The 17,710-nt window shown below is 44.4% G+C and overlaps 1 protein-coding gene across 1 annotated transcript; it reads right to left on the bottom strand.

The window, feature by feature from the left end:
- Nucleotides 1-903: 903 nt before the first annotated feature.
- On the bottom strand, nt 904-11,981 carry IFT20 (intraflagellar transport 20). Its single transcript, XM_068121198.2, has 5 exons — nt 11,816-11,981; nt 7,228-7,364; nt 5,855-5,940; nt 5,550-5,653; nt 904-1,196 (listed from the first exon to the last, which is right to left on the bottom strand). The coding sequence occupies exons 2-5, from the start codon at nt 7,352-7,354 to the stop codon at nt 1,115-1,117; spliced, it is 399 nt and encodes a 132-aa protein (XP_067977299.1). The 5' UTR covers nt 7,355-7,364; nt 11,816-11,981; the 3' UTR covers nt 904-1,114.
- Between the last annotated feature and the right edge of the window lie 5,729 nt (nt 11,982-17,710).

The raw sequence follows: 17,710 nt of genomic DNA, 5'->3' as shown, positions 1-17,710 counted from the left end.
ATCCCACTCTTCCCTCCAGGTCTTTAAAACAGCTGTTCACCACCATCTCTTATCTTCCCCCATCCAAAACCTTGATCTTTTCTACCCCTGCTAATTCACCCCAGATCCACTTTGTTTGAAATGCCAACTTCTTTCCTGGAAGACCTCGCAGTGTCCATGTTTTATACCTCTCCCACCCCCCCTTCCCATGACCTCTCCCTCCCACATATCTCTCGAATGTTGTGTTTTGTTTCCTTCCCCCTCTCTCCCCATCTTGTCTACCGCTCCCCATGTTTTATGTTTTATGTGTTGTTTGTCTTTCTGTGTGATTAATGTTCGCTCTTTCACGAGCCTCGATCTTGTATACAACAAAAAAAAAAAAAAAAAAAAAAAAAAAACTGCTGGCCATCTCCCATCCCACATGACTAAACGCTTAATCTATGTTTGTTTGTGAGTCATGCAGGGATAACGACATCAAAGACAAACATGCAAAGCCAAAACAATCTTAAAACATCACAATGAACATTCCATGATAGTGCTGGTTCTTATGACTCACTGTCGTAGTGCGTTCTTATGCATGACTCCGCCTGTTATAAACAATGTTCCTATCGATATTTGTGACCACATCGCAACTTGTAACCTTGTAAGACAGCTGCCATCAAACAAGGGGAATCTATCGATAGCCTTCGCACAATGATGAAGACTTTTGAGGATCGAGCCTTCTTCTAATATGCTCCTCAAATGTAGAACTCTCTGCTTCTTGAAATACACAAAACCTCACCAATTACAGCTTACAAATCTCATTAAAATCTCATATTTTTACCGTTACATCTTACTTCTTTGTGAAGCACTTTTGTGATTTTGCTTCTGAATAAAAAGTACGGTACTGCACTGCATGAAAAAAAAAAGAAATAATTAATTGAATACAGGAATAAAATATTTTTTATGGAGGTTCATTGAACCCTGAACAAATGGTTGAACTCACAACAACATGTAAACTTGTCAACAAAAGTTGGTCCCAAAGATTGGAGAACAGATTATTGTCCAGACATTTCAAAATTGTGCTTCTGAACATTCGGTTCTTCGGTTCAATTGTGTGTGGTCCACGGTCGGTCGTACGTTATTTGTCCAATTTCTATTTCTGCATCACAAATTGTTCAATAAACTCTTGTTGCTCTGCTTCGACTTTGAGCAAAGCTTCGTACTGCACCTGATACCTGGAACGAGAAGCATGCAGGTGAGGAATGCGAAACGAACGTTTCACTGCATCACATTGCCATACAGGATAATTACACATCACTGTAAGATGTCAAAAATAATGCAAAATAACTTCAGCACTCTTAAGTGTATCATACTGTCAGGCAAAATTAATTACCAATTAGAACGTCCTCGCACGTTCATTTTGAAAAAAAAATACCATCGTTAACTGAACACGCTACTTTTATGGCACACTGCTATTATGGCCCGTTATGCCCGTATCATCCAGTCGCAATATGAAGTCACATACATTGCCGTTATCTGTAGCTTTATTGATTGATTATTAGGATATTTAACAACCACTTATGTGCACCTTCAGGCTAAATTGTGTCAATGAAGATGAATACAAAAAACAAATTCAAACTATATTCCGCATGGCTAGTCTATCATATGCATCAAGTTTCACATTGATCTGTTAAGCTGTTCTCAAAAAGAAGTTTTTTTTTACGTTTTTCTTTTCAATCCAATATGGCCACCAGACCAAGTGCCCGATGATGTCATCAGTTTAATTCTTCTCTCACATCAGGTCATAAATCAGATATATGATGTTTCAGATTTTTCGGATGAGGATTTTGATTTTAACCAATTATGGTTGGAATACCATTTCACCAATGACGTCATCGTTATCACCCTATGTACCCAATGGGGAGTTGATGACATATGTTGATAGTTCATGTTGCCAATTTTTATTTTTTTTCGTCGAGCTGTTTCAGAGATGTCCAAATGTTTTCCTTCAATCCAATATAGCTGCCATATGACCTATGACGTTAGACTTATCAATAAAATATTATTATGGGGAGTCCTTCTGATGTTTAAAGATTTGCATTGAGCTAAGTGGTTGCAGGATTTTTTTAAAGTGAAAATATATAGACGTCTCTATGGATCCATATATACACACGTCCAAATATACACAGATAGACAGACAGGGGCGTTGCAATAGTCTTGCAACCCATCTGGGGTGATATTAATTATGTCTCTTAGAAAATACTGCAACGTTGGCAGCCATTTGCTTTCAAATGTTACTTGTTTTATCATGACTTGGAGCACCTCCTCCTGCAGAATTTTTTTGTGATATTTATGACGTCATAGGTCACACTGTACAGGCGCAATCTTGGAAAAAAAATGAAAAACGTTGCACCTCTATCTCCAAAACCACTCCATGGAATAAATTGAAACATGACTTCCTAACGAACTCCGCATGGGAATAAGTGTGGTTAACGATGACGTCATTGGTGCCTTAATTATGATGTCATAATTTGACAGGGACAATGCTTAGTCTGATCAGTTTGAAATTTCTTGAGCATGATCGACACAACAATTATATTAAAGAATGTAATTTTTGATGTTATCGCTCACGTGGTCTGGCAGTCATATTGGATCAAAGAAAAACCCCTTCAAAAACACGAGTTGACACACCAACTTGACTGCATGGGGTAAGTATTCCATGAATAATATCTTCTTCTTTTTTTGTATGAAAGATCAAGGCTCTGAAAGAGCTAACATTAATCACACAAAAAGTCAAACCGACACATAAAAACAAAATAAGGGGAACGGTAGACAAGATGGGGAGAGAGGGGGAAGGACACAAACACAACATTTGAGAGCAGGGACATCGAGAGAACTGTGGGAGGGAGAGGGCTTTGGAGGGGGCATGGGAAGGGGGGGTGGGAGAGGTATAAAACACATCGACACTACAAGGACTTCCAGGAAAGAAAGAAGTCGGTATTTCAAGAAAAGTGGATCTGGGGTGAATTAACTGGGGTAGAAGAGATCAAGGTTTTGGATGGGGAAGATAAGAGATGGTGGTGAACAGCTGTTTTAAAGACCTGGAGGGAGGAGTGGGATTGAAGAGAGCGAGGGAGTTTGTTCCAGAGGTGGGAGTAAAGAGGAATGAAGGAGTGAAAGTAAGCAGAGAGTCTTGATTTTGGCAATTTCACCAGAAGAGGGTTGCTGGCAGATCTTGTGCGACCTGTAAGAATATTTGGGGGACAGAGCACAGATAGAGCTGGGGGAGCAAGGCCGGATAGGAGTCGGTAGAAGACAGAAAGACCACCTACTTGCCTGCGGTGAGTGAGTGAAAGGCCCTCGGAGTTAGCTTCATCGCGGGAGATTCCAATGATTCTGAAAGCTTTGGTTTCAACAGCGTGAAGACGAGCTAGGTGTGAGGCAGGAGCACCGGCCCAGAGGGGGGAACAGTATTTCATTGAGCTGCGGATGAAGGCCTTTTGTATGTGGTGAGGAGCTCAGGTGTGCCAAGGAAGGACTTCGCACGACGGAGGATGCCCAGTCGGCGACTGGCTTTGGAGACCAGCTTGGAAATGTGGTGTTCCCAGGAAAGATCATGGCAGATAGTGAGACCCAAAAGCTTGAGTGACAGCACTTCTTGGAGCGCATTGTTGAGAAAGTAGATGGGAGGGTTGTCCAGTCGGTCTTTTCGGAGAGACATAGTAAGAGTGTGAGATTTGTCAGGATTGAAAGACATGTTCCACTTGTTTGACCAGTCTGATTTTGTCCAGGTCTGCAGAGGGTGAGGAGGCTGCAGACTGCCAATCTGAGGGAAGAGGAATGGAGCGGCAGAGGGTGGAGTCATCAGCAAAGAGATAGAGAGGATTTTCCAGAGAGTCGGAGAGATCATTGATGTAGAACAGAAAAAGCACAGGGCCCAGAACACTGCCTTGGGGAACTCCAGCCTGAACAGGAAGGGGAGATGAGAGAAAACCATTCAGGGCCACACGTTGACTACGACCAGAGAGGAAGTCCGCAAGCCATGCGTGGAGATTTCCATGGATACCATCGGAGGAGAGTTTGGTGAGCAGAGCGGGGTGCCAGACCGTATCGAAGGCACGTGATATGTCAAGGGAGACAGGTCTAATTTCCTGTTTGGCATTGAGGACCTCCATCCATTGTTGAGACAGCAGAAGCAGCATGTCCAGAGTAGAATGACCTGGTCTGAAACCGGATCTCTGACCTTTTCTTTAACCTAACATGACCTCTGAGCTTTGGTGTTTGACCTCATGACCCAAAAATATAATCAGTTAATCGTTACCTCATTTTACACATTATACATATCTGCACCAAGTTTGACTAAGATCCCTTCAGCTGTTCTCAAGTTATCGTGGTAACAAAAACCTCTCACGGACAGCCAGACGGACAACCTGAAAACATACCTCCTCGACGGAGGCATAAAAAAAACCTATTAGAGTACCATTAATGTATAATGCAAGGCAAGGAGTGAAGCAGGTATTTACATAATCATCATGCACCATACTCGATGCAGATTGTTGTTGCTGCCGAAGCAGTTACTAGGCTACAATCCTGGTCGGGTCACCACTCCAGCTCAGGAAGTGAAGGGAGGAATTTGGAATTTGTTTAGGGTGCCGGTAATAGCTCGCCTACTCTTTGCGAAGGACACATTGGGATGTTTAACATCCATCATGTAATGCCAGCAGACGCGACGCCGAATTTAACGTCCATTCGAGGGTCGGCACACACATTGATGAATCACCCTGCGTGTGAAACGCCAGGATTAAAACTCAACACCTTAGAGGTGAGTGTGCGTAACTCTTGGCGATCCTGCCAGCCCAGTATATCATCTCTGCGGAAAAAAGCAGGCCCTGTGGTTGAGCATTCAGTGTGCATGGATGTCGGATGCATGTGCATGGATGCATGTGCATAGTGCATGGATGGAGTTCAAGAAGAAAGAAGAAGAACCACCTTTAGAGGTCATTTTTCCCCGCAAAGCGGGGGTTGGCCTTTTTCGGGCACCGTTGTCCCCTATTTGAAGCAATGTTTTATGGCCGGATGTCCTTCCTGCTGCCAACCCTGTTGGTCGCCTTTCACGACAAACAGGGAATTACCAGTGAACTGGTACTCAATTTGCCGACCTCGGAAGGATGACAGGCCGAGTTAACCCCCCTGGCGTTAATTCAGCGATCGACCGGGATTCGAACTCAGGATCTTAGGATCCTAGGCAGGTACCCTAACCGCTAAGCCAACACCAGGCTCAAGTTGTTTCTTTCTTTCTTCTTCAAGAAGAGAAAGAAGATAAATGTAGTTGTTTTTCACAGGTGGTTAAACAGCAGTGCAATACAAGAAGCGTGGCACTCCAAAGTACACGCTCCAAAGTACACGCTCCAAAGTTCAAAAGGAGAAGCACAGTGTTTTTCTTCCTTTTTGTATTAACTACTCTAAATTTTCTCTGCAAGACTTTTACATTTGCCTGTAAACACCATGCAATGTCAGAAATCAGGCAAATAACACCCAAAGTTACAATGGAATATATAACCCGCCTCTCCATCTCCCATCCCTGGTACCTCTCCAGCTGGGACTTCTTCTCAGCGATCAAGGCCTGCAATTTTTGCTGCTGTGCCGTCCGCTGCTTTGCCGCCGATGCCAACTGACTCCGTACTCCGATAGCCTGAACCAGGGTCGTAATGATCACAGCCTTTCAAACACAGCTCACATTCACACAGGTTTCTCACTTTAAAGGAACAGCTTTCAATTGCGACTCCCATACGAGGAAAGGAAGAACGCCTTAACGAACGATTCATTCATAAACGATTGCATGAACTATACTACTCGAAAGCTTAACTGAGAAACGCAAGTGACGGCATCCCACCTTCATCTTCTCACTCTCTACGACCTTTGCAAGGTTATTCATCATCTCACCAAGACCTCCGACAACCTTCTCAAATTGCTCAACATCTGGAACCAGTAGAAACCATCCAATCACATAAAGGAGTGCAATGCTTCATGGTGCAGGAAATCCATATATACACTAATCATATAAACATGTCTTAAATGTTATATGGTGCCAGGATTTCCACCTAGAAATCATGCTGTGAGCTCAGGGGTCTGTGCTGCTCAGGGGTCTGTGCTGCTCAGGGGTCTGTGCTGCGAATGCACCTATCACACTAAAAAAAGGAAAACACCCTCAGATTTTGGGTCAGTCATAGCTCTGGAGTCCCTTTTGAAAGTCACATTACATGTTAAAAGGGAAACTAAACTCTGTTTAAAGACACTTTTTCATACAAGTACATCAAGTGAAAAAGAAAAATAATTATATATATATATATGATGGAGCAATTGTATGCCCAGCCACTAACCCACGTGACTATTTGTCTCTTAATTATGTACAGTTTGAACGTCAGTTGCACAGTGACTACGTCTATTAATTACGTACTATTGGAACATACCTTATAAACCATTCGACCCTTTAGACTGCTGAAACACCCTTTGGATGCTGTTAGACATTTACACCCTTTAGATCCCTTCGACCCAATAGACTCCTCAAGACCCTATTAGATCCTATCAATGCAATTAGAACCCTTAGGCCCTAAAGATCCTGTCAGACTATATTACCCCTTTAGACTCCCTAGAACCCTCACACCTTTATACCCTGTAGACCCCGAGACCCTTGAGACCCTCACAATGCATATCCCCTTCAAAACCCACTAGACACAAGGGAGGCCTGTCTGCAACATGTAACAATGAGCTTACTAACTCGGGAAGCTATATGTTCTTGTGTGCCTTTGCAGGGGTGTCGGTTCGATGAACACTTTTTTCCGTTACTCGACCCACCCAGAGAGTGGGGGAGGGAGGGGCGGATACTCTGCTAGTATTAATAATACCGTAATACCAAGAACAGCACTCGAAGGAGTGCATCCCTCCACCAGGCTGAACAGTTTAAGTTCTGTATCTGTAGTATATTGCTTTATTCGTAAGACCAAGGCCACGTCGCGTGCTCTCACACGTTACGTTACAATACCCCACTGATAGGCCACATCTGGATCCGCACTTGAACCAACATCTAATCTGCTTGTTCTTATCACCACCTGAGCAACTCATCCCAAAATCATACCTCAGCTAAAGTGTTACCAAAAGTAAAAGCAACAAATGCAAATGAGGACTTTTTAAATCAGCATAGAGTGAAATATTTTTTACATCAGGACAGAACCACAAATGTTTTTAGGACTGAGAAACTATACCCACCATCCATAAACTCCCTGCAGTGCTGCTGAAGGTTTCGACTGTCGGAACGAGCCTGTGGTGGCAGGAGGCGAGGTTGACTCAGATCATCAAGGTAAAGACTTGCTCTCGATAGTGCTGCTTCGGCCATGTCGTCTCAGCTGAAATGTAAAGTTATTGAAGTGATCTCAGACACTCAAGGTCCAGACGACCACACAATCTCAGCTTGCCATTTCTACAAAATCAACATGGCAAATGATGGTGAACAGATGCTTCGATGTTATCGTCACCGAATTGTCCGATCTTCCTAAAAACTGCCATGCGGGTGCTCTGTAGATCATTGTGGATATTAAGCCACATCCCGAGCCACCTGTGCCCCATTACTACTCGCTCAAGAAAGTGAGATATTTAATGTTATTTAGAGAACAGGCCCTTGGACCGGTTATCCTGGCAATGATATCAGGTCTTGGTAATTTTGAATATAGATGGTAACTAGGCCTTATTTCAACCGAGGGACGGATATGACTTCAGGAGCATGTGACAGAATGTCGAATCAAACACTGAACTTCGTACTTATTGTAAACACAACACAGCAAACAAGTACCGTACTTACATCATTGGGCATTCAACTGAAAAAACAAAAGAGACAAGAAAGAAAGCAATAACAAAACTAGAACGACACTCTTCGACGCCGCAACCTCGACTGATGTATGCCACTGCATACATCATCATACATACTTGTACTAAGTTTGATTTAAATCTTCAGCTGTTCTCAACTATCATATTTTTACCTGACATGACCTCTGGGCTTTGACCTTTTATGCCAAAATCTAATCAGATCATCTTTTCATCATAATATATACTTATACCAAGTTTGGTCCGAATCCCATCACTGGTTCACAAGTTGGCACGGTAACAGAAATTTTACCTAACAGGATCTCTGACCTTTGACCTATTGACCCCATAATCTAATCAGATCATCTTTTCATCATAATATATACTTATACCAAGTTTGGTCAAAATCCCATCACTGGTTCACAAGTTGCCACGGTAACAGAAACATTACCTAACAGGATCTCTGACCTTTGACCTATTGACCCCATAATCTAATCAGATCATCTTTGCATCATAATATATACTTATACCAAGTTTGGTCAAAATCCCATCACTGGTTCACAAGTTGCCACGGTAACAGAAATTTTACCGAACAGGATCTCTGACCTTTGACCTATTGACCCCATAATCTAATCAGTTCATCTTTGCATCATCACACATCCTTGTACGAAGTTTGACTTGGCTCCCTTCAGCCGTTAAGTTATTGCGGTAACAAAAACCTATCACGGCGACTTCGTCGGCTGTTATGGTTGGATATTATTTTTTATCCAGAGAGAAAGCCCTGATCTCATGTCAGATACACAGGGTAGTCAGGTTCACTATGTTTTTTCGTTCAAAATCATGGTAGATTAGCAAACCTATACATTTTTGGAAACGTTATTACATGGAAAATCTGAAAATCAATGTTTACATTTGCCAATTCCGACCAATTCGATTCGACCAATTCGACCAATCGACCAATTCCATTCGACCAATTCGACCAATTCGATCGATTCGATTCGACCAATTCGACCATTCGACCAATCGCTTCGATCGACCATTCGACCAATTTGACCATTCGACCAATCGCTTCGATCGACCATTCGACCATTCGACCAATTTGACCATTCGACCAATCGCTTCGATCGACCATTCGACCATTCGACCAATTCGATTTGCCAATCAATTTGACCGACCTTTGCTTGTGTGGAACGGACTGTGAAAACGATGCGGACTATATTGTCGGATAGGACACACAGGACAGTGATGACGAACTCTAAATGGCATATTCTGTAATCGTGTATGTTTGATGCCATTGACTGCCTGTGTATATTTTGTCATTGACTGCCTGTGTAGATGTGAAGTTATGCTGACTGCATGTGTATATATGATTTTGCTGACTGCCTGTGTATGTTTGGTGATATGAATTATTGTGACACATTTTGATGTTATTAACTGCCTGTACAAAATGATAACATGTATTTGATTATGCAACTTATCGCGAATATAAAGACAGTATTTTGCAATCCGAAACCTTTGATTCGTGTCGTACCATTCCCCATAGCACTAATTTGATACATTCATTGGATTCCTTGTCCCTGAAAATATAGGTTTAGTATATTTTAAAAAGTTTTTAGGGTAATTAGAGGCAGAAATAGAACAAAATATGTATTTTACAGTGGCCATTTTGAAAATCCAAAATGGCCGCCATACAGGTATCTCTCCAAATGTAACCATTGATTTTTAGTTTCCTTATGCTATAACCTTTCCAAAAATGTATAGGTTTGCTAATCTACCATGATTTTGAACGAAATATAATTTATTGACATGGTGAACCTGACTAGGGCCTTCGTATATTTTTGGAGCTGTTGTGAAAATTCCTTAAATCCATTGTGAATTTTTCGGGACTTCGTCGTTTCATCAAAGTGTGAGATTGCAGTCTTGAAACACAAACACGTCATCTTTTGACGTACAAGAAAACAGGAGTACCTTTCAAATAAAACTAAAATGGATTCAAAATGATATTTGTAATTCCACTGATGGTGGGAGACATGAACTTAAACATTTATAATACATGTTCCCTTAGAAGGAACTTCAACCCAGGAGGCAGCCATTTCACCCATCATGCGCTACAACAATACCAAATACCTGCACCCCGTATCTCCAATGCATTTTTGTACCTATCTAACACCAATTTAAACCTATGTACTATTTATGCTGCTGCTACTACCTTTCCAGGGAGACATTCCATGCATCAACTACTCTCTGGGTGAAAGACCCGGCCCTCCCTCACCGCCGTCTTATCTCTCCTCTTCGTTACTCTCAGGCCATGGCCCTTGGTCCTATCACCGTCTATTGTGCTGACGAACTCTTCTGCACTAATTTTGTCGATACCCTTCATTATCTTAAACATCTCTATCATATCCCCCTCGTAACCACTCCCTTTATATTATGTATAAAGCTCTGTCTCCTTCAACCGCTCATACCTTAAACACCAGCCCCTGGATCAATTTCGCAGCCCCAGCTGAACCCTCTCTATGACAGCGATGTCCTTCCTCAAATGTAGTGACTCAAACTGTATACAATATTCGATATGAGCACTCACTAAAATAATAAATACCTGCTTGCACTATACACATAGAATGCACACCTGTACTTGTTACAATATGCACATAGAATGCACACCTGTACCTGCTTGCAGCATGCACATAGAATGCACACCTGTACCTGCTTGCAGCATGCACATAGAATGCACCCTGTACCTGCTTGCAGCATGCACATATAATGCACCCCTAGGGTACCTGCTTGCAGCATGCACATAGAATGCACCCTGTACCTGCTTGCAGCATGCACATAGAATGCACCCTGTACCTGCTTGCAGGATGCACATATAATGCACCCTGTACCTGCTTGCAGCATGCACATAGAATGCACCCCTGTACCTGCTTGCAGCATGCACATAGAATGCACCCTGTACCTGCTTGCAGCATGCACATAGAATGCACCCTGTACCTGCTTGCAGCATGCACATAGAATGCACCCTGTACCTGCTTGCAGCATGCACATAGAATGCACCCTGTACCTGCTTGCAGCATGCACATAGAATGCACCCCTGTACCTGCTTGCAGCATGCACATAGAATGCACCCTGTACCTGCTTGCAGCATGCACATAGAACGCACCCTGTACCTGCTTGCAGCATGCACATAGAATGCACCCTGTACCTGCTTGCAGCATGCACATAGAATGCACCCTGTACCTGCTTACACTTGCAGCATGCACATAGAATGCACCCTGTACCTGCTTGCAGCATGCACATAGAATGCACCCTGTACCTGCTTGCAGCATGCACATAGAATGCACCCTGTACCTGCTTGCAGCATGCACATAGAATGCACCCTGTACCTGCTTGCAGCATGCACATAGAATGCACCCTGTACCTGCTTGCAGCATGCACATAGAATGCACCCCTGTACCTGCTTGCAGCATGCACATAGAATGCACCCTGTACCTGCTTGCAGCATGCACATAGAATGCACCCTGTACCTGCTTGCAGCATGCACATAGAATGCACCCTGTACCTGCTTGCAGCATGCACATAGAATGCACCCTGTACCTGCTTGCAGCATGCACATAGAATGCACCCTGTACCTGCTTGCAGTATGCACATAGAATGCACCCTGTACCCGCCAGCACTCCCCGCCCGTATGTAATAAAGCTATTACATTTACAGAGAATCAACCATGACAGTAGTTCACAAACCAACCGCTAACATTATGAGGAACATGTACGAGTATATCACGTTACTCAAAGTCAAAGAGTGCGGAATCAGAATCCGAGACGAAATCGCACACAGATTCAGGATTACGGGACGGAAGAGCTTCCTGGAGATGATGAACACGCGATCAACGAACTCTGTGAGGTCCGGGACAAATATTAAATAACCAGCGCCAGTTCGATTTTAACATGAAAACTTCAAAACGTGTGTGTGCTGATAATGGAGACGTTTTAACACTCACTCAGTCAGTAGTCGTCGTGTAACCTTTGTAAAACAATCTGAAGCAACAGGTTGATGCTTGGTTGTTCAAAAAGCACATAAATGACACGTAAACATCATTGGTTATGATCAGCCGTAAAGAGAAAACTATTTCCGGGTCATTCACACTGACGTCACGCGGAGGGCGTGGAGATCACGACGTCATTCTGAGGGCGTGGCTATTATGTCGTCACGCGTAAGGCGTGGCGTGGCCATCATTCAGCCAGACTCGGTATCCCGAGGCAATTCAATCCTCTTGTCTCGTTTTGCCACACTCACTGACTGAATTATTCATTCTCTGACAAAGTAACAAAGGAAAATGAGTAGTGGGGCAGCTTAGGTAGTGGATGGGGACATGCCGGATAAAAGCACCAACATTTTATCAGGCAATCTTCAGGGTCCCAGCTATGATTCTATAACCGGCGCTAAGCGATACGACCACTCTTAGTCTTATTTGAAAATTTTTATTATTTGTGAATTTTTTTTTTGAAAATTTTGGGGAAAAAAGTTTTTTTTGGTTTTTGGAAAAGAAATGTTTTTATTGCAGAAATGAGAAATATAGTCTTTTCCGATCATTTTTGTGTTATTGTTTTTAAAATCGAACATCTAGAAGTATTTTAAAACAATATTTGAAAAGTAGGTGTCTCGGGCGCATTTCCTCAATTTTTTTTAAACGTTCGAATTAACGTAGAAAGATGAAATAAACGTCATTTTAACGGGCTCGGGACAGCGCGTTCAATGCCGTTGGTTTCAGCGCTCTAACTTAATTAGGAAAAATGTTATGCCCGAAAAACCTGAAGTCGGAGCCTGCCCTTAACACCATATACGAAAATCAAGAAAAATGGATACTCTTTCAGACCGTGCGTATATTCACCCAACATGGTGCAAAATTACTTCTCGGCTAAGCTACTTCTCACATCGGCAGCTGCATAGTTCGGTGCACTTCCACCGCGCCTTCTTGCATGAGCATCGTCCTCCGCACGTGGCGCTTCTGCAGCCACACTTGACCAGTTCGCTGCAGGCCTGGGATGCCACAGGCAGGTTGGACCACACAGGACGCCAGGTCTTCGTTGCACTCTCTAGAGCCCATCCAAAGCCCTCTGGGGTTGGAGGCTTCTGCTCACACTGATCCCTGGTTGCCCAGATTCCAGCTTGGTAGACTGCGCGCAGTGTGTGCTGCAGAAGGGCTTCTTGCGTTGGGGGAATGTTGTCCATTGTCCTGTTCTTCTGGGAGAAGAGTTCCCGTTGTCCACGTGCCTCGTTCACAGAGTCCAAGTTGCTCGTCCTATTGTAGATGATCACGGTGAAGCGCTCGAGCAACTGGAATTGCTTGCAGTTCACTGTCAGTCATGTAAGGGTGATTCATGAAGTTGTTGAAGGCCTCCGTCACCTCCCTGTAGGCATTCCAAGCCTCCCATGCTGATTTCTTCCCTTTACCAAAGAAAGCGGAAGTTGTGTCGCAGCCCGTGAAGCTGTGGAACATAGGCAATGCCGTTGACCTATCTTTTCCCAGAGCATGGCATATGGCATTGATATCCAGGTACATGAAGTTCTTTCCAGTTCCAAAGGCTACCCAGATGGCTGCCATCTGATGCTGGCTGGTCAGGGAATGGTACTTTCCTATCAGTATGGCAACGACGTCTGTGTCGACAGTGCGTACCAAACAGTTGGTGCATCCCTTGTCCAGCGCATCTTTCAGGTGAACAACAATCCTTGTATCGGCCTCTTCATGGTCACATCGTGGCATGGAGTGGTCTGAACCTCTGCTGATCACATCTGTGCCTGATGTTATGAAGACCTCCTTTCCGTCTGGCCAGTCATTTGAGCCGACTTTGTCTGAAAGGAACTGGAAAAGCTCCTCCTTGTTTGTGGGATCCCGGACGAAGTCGGGCCAGTTGCTGGGCACCTTGGTTGGACCACCGACCTTTCTTCGTACACCGTTTCCCCTTTTCTCTCTAGTTGACTCCTTGATACTGCTGGCAATGTAGCTGTCCCAGACCACATCGACTCTTCTGCAGGATTCAAGTAGCTTCAGGATGTGGGGGATGAAGACGCTATTAGCATAGTCATTGAATGTGGTGACATTAGTATGTGGAAGCAGATACACCACAGCAGCACCGTCGAGTATTCTTGCATCCAGAAACGGCGGGGGTTCCTTGTGAGAGTTTTGTGGTTCTTGCACAAGGATACCAATGAGGTCTGACTTCTTTCCTTGGCGCAGTTTTCCTCTTTCAGATAGAGAAGGGGGGTGCGGCTGATTTTCATGCTGGAAGAAGGTTCCCATATCTGTATCGCTGTTCTGAGCAACTATGTACAGACGAGAGAAGAGGGACACATCATCTTTCAACAGGGAAACATCCTCTGACTGCTTCCTCTTCCCCTTGGATGGTGACCTGAAGAGAGGCAATGAGTTCCTCTTCACAGGCTCATGGATGGACTGCCTTCATTCAGTGATGATAGCCTTGTTGTAGCTGTCGTACTGAGCCTTTCCCACTTCTTCTATGGTATGCACAGTGTTGGCCACAGATTCTTCAATCACATGCCGCGTGTCGAGTGCAATCAGCTCGCTTCCTTCATCTAGTAACGGGTTGCTCATCTCGTTGATAACTTGAATAAGGCCCAGTGTTTGCTCGTGAAATGTCTTTTGCGCAGACATACCTTCTTCGTGGTGCTGGCGTTCATCTTCTGAGATGGCAGTGTACTCCCGCTCAAACTCAGTGAGAATGCGTGCCTGCTCAGGTCCGGCGATCATCCATTTCTTGAAGGCTGGTGGGTTTTCAGTCAGGCCGACTGCTCCTCCAGGGCCCTTCACAAGCTCATTATTTTGTTCATGGGCTTGGTCGATCGAAATGCTGGAGAACCTTCTGGCTGTCTTCTGAACAACCCAGTTGCCTCTGACAATAAACTCCTCTTCGATTGTTGGAGGGAGGCTCTCCATGTCGCTGATGTGGATCGGGACCCATCTGGCATAATTATGGTGGTCAAGTGTGAAGAACCATGGTGCCAGGGCTTTCAGAGACTCGACATACAGGGGAAAGTCTCTTTCTCTGTGAGCGCGAACGAAGGTGATTCCCAGGAGCTCAATCCTCAGGATGGTGTCCCAGTACTGAAAGGTTGGACTCTTCGTGATCATGCTTTGTTTCCAGTCCTCTTCTGTCCTATCTTCAGTTGCTGCACAAGCAGCTCCCTTCAGGTAGGCATCATGTTGCAGCTTGGAGAGTGCCAGAGCGCTGACTTGGTGGGCATGCCTGGTTCTCTTCAGGTGTGATGCCTTCAGGAAGGATTCAGCTGTGCCAGCAGAGGCTATGCCTGCTTGGTTTATTGCTGTCGCCCATCCAGATCCGTCTAGGTAGTCTCCAAGTGTCTTCCACATCGCCATCTCCAGGTGGAGTCCGCCGAACATGACAACATACTGGTCTTCACCGTGTGTGGTAGGCCAGTGCCACTGAATGAACTTGGCAAGCGCATACAGCGGAGCATCCATTGCTATTATTGGAATCTGTCCAGGGTTCAGGAACTGTGTAGATTCACGGATGACATCCATTCCATGCTTGATCATTGCAGGTGTGGCTGCCTTCTCATTGAAGAGAGACAGAAGTTGAGTGATGGCAGCTTCTACTTCTTGAGCAGGACTGTTTTGAAACGAGGCATGGTAGGCGGACCAGGCTATACAATCTCCCTTGACCACCTCTTCTTTTGCCAAGAGCTGACTGGCGTGTCCCAGCCATTTCTTTTCTTGTTCGCATGCCTTCTTCAGGTAGCCATGTACAGCTGTGATGTCACGGGTTGGCTTGGGCACAGCCACCGACGCCTTGGGAAGTGCCACAGCTGGAACATTTGTAAAGCAGTGTGGCAGCTGGTGGGCCTTTGCCCCTCCTGACATCAATGTTATTCCTTCTTGGATCTGTCCCCTATTTGATGCAGTTGGCGACTGGAAGAGACTGATGCTTGTTCCATGGAAGGAACCTTTGGCAGTTGTGCTTGAGGGGTTGTAATCAGGGTTGTCTAAGGCCCCCACGGTGAAGAGACTTTGGCGGAGCTGGACAGGACATACGACACCTTTCATCTTCATGTTTTCACAGACAGCAGTGGTGATTTCATTCTCCACTTGCAGGACCCTGTCATAGCTGACACTGATGCCCAGTTCATACATCTTTGTGACCAGCTGTTTGGACCTTGTCTGTGTGTGCACATTGAGGCCGATGTACAGCGGAAGGGGTGGTTCACAGTCTGATGAATGACGTGATCTGCCAACTTGGGGCCCTTGTGTGTCACTTGGGGCTCTCTGCTCACGCTTCTTGCTCTTCTTGCAGTTGTAAAGGATGACCTGTGAAGCTGTGAGACAGGCCTGTGAATCCGCTGTGTCCTGGTCTTTCAGATCAGCCCCTTTCATCAGCATGGTTATCAGGGATTTGAGTTGGGTCGGGACAGCCTTCTGCTGGCAGTCACTGGGGAAGGCACCATCAAAGTTGAACCCGCTTGAGCTGAAGATTTCATTTCGTACAATCCTGGCAGCTTTCGCCAAAATCAGGCATCTCCCTCAAAGTCCTGTTTGAACGCCTGCTTCAGCATTTCCTGCATTCCTTGTTCACACACGAGTATCACTTGTTTCCCGTCACTTTGCTCTTGGACGTGGGGGAAGTGATTCAAAACTTGCTCCTTGAAACGGCCCTTGTTGATGTTACTGGTAATACCAAAGTCTGCAAGGCGCTTCTCGTAGAGGTGCCTCAATGAGGCCAACTTGAAGTAAAATGTACCTTCTTCTATCTCGTTTTCAATGTGTGTGAGGAGTTCTACAAAAGCTCTTGCTTTGAACTTCTTCACATTCGCAGGTTCATCCTTGGAAGTTTCTCTTTGTCTCACTAGAGACCGATGACGATTCCGAAGACCAACGAGGCAAGCCAGGTGATACTTTGCTTCCAGGGCAATAAGGTCACCGGCTCCTTCAATCCTGTCCATTAACTCTGTCTCGTGTAGATCGCTGGCCATAAACCTGACATTATCATCTGCGCCTAGAGTTCTAAATTCATGCAGGAGTCCATCTTGCTTAGTGCAAAATATGCAGATGGTCTTGTCGAGCGATTGGTGCGGCCGCCGGCGCCTGCCTTCAGTAGTGCCACTTTCAGGGGTAACATCTCTCTCCCTCTTTCTTGCTCTTTCCAGTCTGTTTGCATTGAACTGTGAATGACAGGATTTGTGCCACTGTGCACGATTCCTGATGAGGTCATCCACAGTGATATCACTGCCGAAATGCAGCGGCACCGGCAACGAGTTCAGTTCTCTGAAGTGAGCCACATTTTCTAGGAATGATGCACAGGCCGCCGGTGCTGATGTGTCTGCTCCACGTGCATTCAAGGGACAGCGCAGGGATTCAGGTGTAGTTTGTTGGCAAATTATGCACTGTGTCCATTCCATCTTCATGAAGTCTAGCCCTCGAAACCTGCAACACAAGGAAACACAATACAAGGAAAATTGCAACATATAGCAACATATAGCAGATATAATTTCAACATATAGCAGATTTAATATAATATGCATGTAATTAAATAAAATATATATAAATGTCTATTGTGCATGCATCTTGCTGTTCGGATCGTTTGGCGCCGGTTCTAGAATTGAAGCTTAGATGCTGAGGAAATGCACCCGAGACACCTAATTTTCAAATATTGTTTTAAAATACTTCTAGATGTTCGATTTTAAAAACAATTTTAAAATTTTAAATTTTAAAATTTTAAAACACAAAACACCAAAATGATCGGAAAAGACGATATTTCTCATTTCTGCAATAAAAACATTTCTTTTCCAAAAACCAAAAAAAAAAATGTTTTCCAAAATTTTCAAAAAATTTTTTCACAAAAAAAAAAAAATTTCCAATAAG

The sequence above is a fragment of the Myxine glutinosa genome, chromosome 6, assembly GCF_964187855.1.
Source record: "Myxine glutinosa chromosome 6, kmMyxGlut1.1, whole genome shotgun sequence".
Taxonomy (NCBI): domain Eukaryota; kingdom Metazoa; phylum Chordata; class Myxini; order Myxiniformes; family Myxinidae; genus Myxine; species Myxine glutinosa.
Note: the sequence above shows the minus strand (reverse complement) of the source record. Positions and strands in the feature narration are given on the sequence as shown.